General features: G+C 59.3%; 1 protein-coding gene across 1 annotated transcript; it reads right to left on the reverse strand.

The window, feature by feature from the left end:
- Positions 1–622: 622 nt before the first annotated feature.
- On the reverse strand, positions 623–4,511 carry NEUROD1 (neuronal differentiation 1). Its single transcript, XM_054830203.1, has 2 exons — positions 4,394–4,511; positions 623–3,128 (listed from the first exon to the last, which is right to left on the reverse strand). Exon 2 carries the CDS (start codon positions 3,117–3,119, stop codon positions 2,043–2,045), a length of 1,077 nt encoding a protein of 358 aa, XP_054686178.1. The 5' UTR covers positions 3,120–3,128; positions 4,394–4,511; the 3' UTR covers positions 623–2,042.
- Between the last annotated feature and the right edge of the window lie 915 nt (positions 4,512–5,426).

Raw genomic sequence — 5,426 nt, forward strand, 5'->3', positions numbered from 1 at the left:
TTTCTGAGGGTCGGAGGCAAAGACCTGTTGATAACTGACCCCGGTCATTAGGGGAATTGCTCTGCCGCAGGTTGTGTCTCCGGGTTTCTTAAGCCCCAGAATAATCAGCGAAGATTAAAGAAACCCATGTTTCACGTCTGGGAAGAGGGGGGGCACGGCAAATCGATAGCGCTGGATCCAGGGCTGGCTTGCGGGGGCATGGAGCACCTGCTGCCGGCGAGGCCGAGCCGGGGCGGAAACGGCGTTTTCCCGGTGTGCCGGTCCCGGGGAACCGCGCCGGTACCGCGGGACGAGGCGCCTCCGCATCTCCGGCCCCGGCGGGCTGGGGGATCCCCTCGGAGCGCTCTCCGTGGCCCGAGAGGGGAGACCCGCGGGTGGGCGGCAGCCGCCGGGCTGGGCTGGGCTGAGCCTCCCCGCCCGTGGGCCGCCGAGGCGGGTGCGGGGCGCTCGGCACAGCCCGAACCGGCAGCCGCAGCTCCCGGGCGAAGCGCGATTCTGCTCCCGTTTCCTTAATTCAACAAACCAGCATTGCAGATGGCCAGTTTCGCTGTAAACAAACGAACAAATTCCTCCCCCCCACCTTCCCCCGGAACCCCTCGAGGTAAGTAAAGAATCCGTGTCCTTTTTTTTAAGTCCAATTTTATTCTACAAATAATAAGTGTTGCACCTTTCATGAGCTATCCGAATAAAACAATAATCCCATAGGAATTACTTACACTAAGAAAAAAAAATAATAATCACATTTAAGGAGAAATGCAACATTCGACCAAATGTTCAATACTATGTTGTTGCCAAAGGATGGATGTTTTTCTAAAATCCCAGTGTGCATTACACCATAATATACAGGATTACAAACAAAATTACAGTACAGATTGATTCCAGTTGAACCAGCGTTACATTTCAAACAGCACTTATTCTGGACTGCATTGTACATGCAATAGCTATTGTTCTAATTACGGATTAAATGGTTTGAATTTGTTTCAAGCTACCGTACTAATCGACTACAATAGGTATATAGCCCGACTTTAACAACCTGATTAGTTTTAGGTTCCGATTTATAAGATGAACATATGACAACCACGGATTGTGTGAACATGTATAAAATCATGCATTTATATCGCCTGGAAACATTAACATCTTCAAGTTCTCTTCAAAAAAACCACGGAATGCCAAGGGGTTCAAAGACTAAAAAGAAACAGTGCAAATTGTATGTGATAGTCAAGCAGCTTTCGATTTAAAAAGGGTGTTGGCATTTGCTTTATAATCTTTATATACAAGTTTGTGCAAGTAATGTGTTGAATTGATATGTTTTAATAGAAAATAAGTCTCTCGTTCTTATATCTTCTCAAGACCTAGGGGATCTGGTTCTCGTTGTAGGGGGAAAGGAAAAAGAAAAAAAAGAAAATTAAAAAAAAGGAAAAAAAAAAGATACTTTCATGGGAAAGAAATTGCCCGGATTGTGCATTTTTTTTTTCTTCTTCAACTATTTGAAAGGAAAGAAGTGCTAAGGCAACGTAACTTCTCTAAGCACTTTTCTGCTGGTTTAAATTAGTTAAATTATTTTGTATAAATTAGATATAATTCTACCTTTCCAATATGTATAAAAATTGATGAAGCTGCATGGTTTAAAATAGGAAATTCACGTTATAAAAAGTCATTAAAAATTCTGTACAAAATCACAACAAAATAATTCAGCATGGGAAAGGTAACAAGTAGTAAAAGGTTGGTTGAAAAATATAGATTTCATATATATTTTGTAATTGGCCCATCGCTAGTTTAAAAATTGCATAGATCCTAATTATTGCTTGTGATTTTGTTATCCCGATCAGGTAATTGACGCGATCCCAATGCCCCTACCCCAAATCGACAGCGTCGCTCCGAGGAGCGGAAGCAAGACAGCCGGTGAGCGGGGACGCGGCGGCCCCCGAAGGCAGCGGCGGGACCCGCCGGGCTGCCCCCTGTAAACAAGGCGGTGGCCGCCGGCGGGGCGGCTGGGCTCGGCTCTTCCCGTCTCCATACCCCGGCGGGGTGGGAGGGGAGGCTCAGTCGTGGAAGATGGCGTTGAGCTGGGCGCTGAGGACCCGCTCGTGGTGGGGGTGGCCCTCGTAGGGCGCCAGGCCGTCGACCGGGATCTCGCAGCGGGAGGCGGCGGCCGGGAAGATGGCGGCGTGGGCGGGCGCGGCGGCCAGCGCGGCGGCGGCGGGGTAGTGCATGGTGAAGGCGTAGCTCTTGTCGAAGTCGGCGGCCGGCTCGTGCTTGAAGGAGAAGTTGCCGTTGACGCTGAGGGGCGGGCTGAGCGGCCCGTCGAAGGCGGGGCTGGCGCCCTCCGCCAGGCCGCTCTCGAAGAAGGGCTCCAGCGCGGCGCCGTAGGCGTGCGGCGGCTTGAGGTGGAAGAGGTGGGAGCTGTCCATGGTGCCGTAGGGCGGGCTGGGGAGGCCGGGCGACTGGTAGGGGTAGGGGTGGGCCGGGAAGGGGGCGCCGGCCGCCGCCACGTGGGGCGGCACCTCCTGGCTCTGCTCGGGAAGGAAAGTCCGCGGGTTGAGCTGCAGGCAGCCGGCCACCAGGTTGGTGGTGGGCTGCGACAGGCCCTTGCAGAGGGTCTGCACGAAGGAGACCAGGTCGGGGCTCTTGCCCGAGCGCAGGATCTCGGACAGCGCCCAGATGTAGTTCTTGGCCAGGCGCAGGGTCTCGATCTTGGAGAGCTTCTGCGTCTTGGAGTAGCAGGGCACCACCTTCCGCAGGTTGTCCAGGGCCGCGTTCAGGCCGTGCATGCGGTTCCGCTCCCGGGCGTTGGCCTTCATGCGCCGCAGCTTGAACCGCTCCATGCGCGCCTTGGTCATCTTCTTCTTCTTGGGGCCCCGCCTCTTGGGCTTCTGGTCGTCGTCCTCCTCCTCCTCCTCTTCTTCCTCCTCTTCGTCCAAGTCATCCTCCTCGTCCTCCTCCTCGCCGTTCCGCAGCGAGTCCTCCTCGGCCTCGGCCTGCAGAGCCTCCAGGTCCTCCTCCTTCTTGTCCACCTCGTGCTCCTCGTCCTGGGAGCTGAGGCACTCGTCCGTCCAGCTCGGGGGGCCCTGGGGCTGGGGCTCGCCCATCAGCCCGCTCTCGCTGTACGACTTGGTCATGGTGAGCCTCTGCGTCACGGAGGAGACAGAAAAGAGCCGTATCAGCACCCGGAGCTGCGGCCGCGGCACCGCGCAGCCACCCGCGGGGAGAAGCCGCCCGCGGCGCTCCCCCCCCCCCCGCCCCCAGCACCCCGGTCACCCCCCGTCCCCTCCCGAGGGAAGACCCGGCTTCCCCACGGTGCCAGCGCAAACTTTTAATTGTCTCCGCGGTCCTGCCTTATAATTAAGTTGACATATGTTCAAATGCCATTATGTAACTCGCTGATATTAGCGGGGAATATAAGCAGATTACGTGTGCGGGAGGCAGCCCGGGCGGCACGACGCAAGCAGACCAAGCGTTTTTTGTAACAAACAAACAAAAAACACCAAAAGAAACCCCCCAACAACAACAAAACAACCAACAAACAACCCCCACCCCCAAAACCGCCAAACAAACAAAAAACCCAAACCACGTTTGCCGAATCGGGACGGGGAAGAGGCGGGGGGGAGACGGACACGCAGGACACCCACAGGGACGGGTGGCCGCCCGTGACGCCGCTCCCTGCCGCTCTCCCTCGCCGCCGCCTTGTGCGGGGCTCCCGCACCGCCCCGACGGGCGCCGGGCACCTGCTCCCCCGGACCGACACTGCCCGACCTCTCCCGGCGAGGCTCCCCCGGTCCCGCCTCCGCCCCCATGATCGCCGCTGGGTGCCCGCGGCGGGGTGGGGAGCGGCGGCGCTGCGCGGCCCCCGCCCGCGGTAACAGGTGCGGGACCGGCCCCGGCTTTCCGTCTCCGCCATCCCCTCCGCCGCAGACGGGCACCGTCCCCCCACTCCCCACGGGGGCCTTTTGTGGGGGGCCACGACCGTCCTCGGGTCGCACCGGGCACTCCGGGGAGGAACAATGCTGCCCGCCCGCCGGGGCGCAGCCTGCCGGGGGACCGCGGCGGCCGCCCGCCGCGCAGGAGAGGGAGCTGGAAGTTAGGAGGTGCATAGGTGGAAGCACATATACACGTATAATGTGTGTGTATAGATGGACGCACATATACATTTACATATATATGTACACACATATATACGTGTGCATGTGTGGATGGATACAGGTGTGCGCACACACGGCTGCCTGCACACACCGGCAGGAACGACCGCCGGTTCCCACGACCGCAAGCAACAATGTAAACCGAAGCGGCTCCGGCAGAGGCGAGTTCCGCCCGCCCCGACCCCGCGGGCTCCTCTCCCACCCCGGTAGCTACCGCCAACCACTTTCCCGCGGGGGGAAACCCGGTTTCCCGTTACCTCCGTTGCTCAGCTTCTCCTGCGCGGTGACGGTCTCATAACCCCGGCGCAGCTCTCCGTGCGAGGGCGCCGCGTGTTTTTTTTTCCCGAGGTTGCGCAGCGCCGGGCTCCCCCGTTATATAGCGGGACGGAGGATGCGCGGCGGGGGGCCGGCACCGGGACCTGGGTACCGCGGCGATCGCCACCGCCCAACGCGCCTGCGCCCCGCCCCGCGCCCCGCCCCGCCCGGCGGCACGCGCCATATGGCCGCCCACGTCAGGCGCGGCGGCGCGTTGTGTGTCCGTCCCCCCCCTTTCTCCACGTGACACCCCTTATTTGTATGCGGCCGCGCGCCCGCCCGTTGAGCCGCCACGCCCTTTGTGGCCCGCCGGGCGCCGCCATCTGTCACCGGGCAGCCCGCCCCCCCCCCCCCCCCCCGGCGGCGGGGCGGGCGCCGAGCGGAACGGTAGCTCCGCGCCCGCCCCGCCGCCGCCGGGGGAGGGGGGGGGGAGGCCGCCTGTCCCGACCCGCGGAGCCGCATTGTTCCCATTGTTCCGGGGTGCGGCCTCCGCGGGTCCCCGCCATCCCCCTTAGCATCTCCTAACGGGCGCCTCTGAGCGCCGGAGCCTCCCCGTCCTTCTCGCTCCCCGCCGCCACAGACACCCCCCTCACACTCCCTGCCTTCGTGGCTTTCTCCGGTGCTGGGGGCGGGGGGAAACGGCGTCCCGGGGCTGTTGTGCCCCCCGGTCTGTCCTGCCGTCTGGAGCAGAGGCTGTTTCTCTTTCCCCGAGTTTTTGATGGAAATACCGCCGGTTAACGGGGAGTTTTAATAAAAGATGCTGTGCGATGGCTTTAAAGTCTTTAAACGCCTCGGCGGAGTTTGCAAACACGGCCGACTTTGAGAGATGTGCTTTAACGAGGGACATACCCCCCCTGCGCGACAACACGGGGAGCTTTGCTACCGGCGCGCGTTACCCCGAGAAATAATCAATAAAAGGACGAAAAAGAAATAATTTATTTTCTTCTCACGCAACTTTAAATGCGAAACCCGTAA

This window comes from Grus americana, chromosome 6 (genome assembly GCF_028858705.1).
Source record: "Grus americana isolate bGruAme1 chromosome 6, bGruAme1.mat, whole genome shotgun sequence".
In the NCBI taxonomy this organism is placed as follows: Eukaryota; Metazoa; Chordata; class Aves; order Gruiformes; family Gruidae; genus Grus; species Grus americana.

Bases quoted from the DNA above. Each gene is read 5' to 3' on its own strand.
- NEUROD1 (XM_054830203.1), bottom strand. From the start codon at position 3,119: ATGACCAAGTCGTACAGCGAGAGCGGGCTGATGGGCGAGCCCCAGCCC.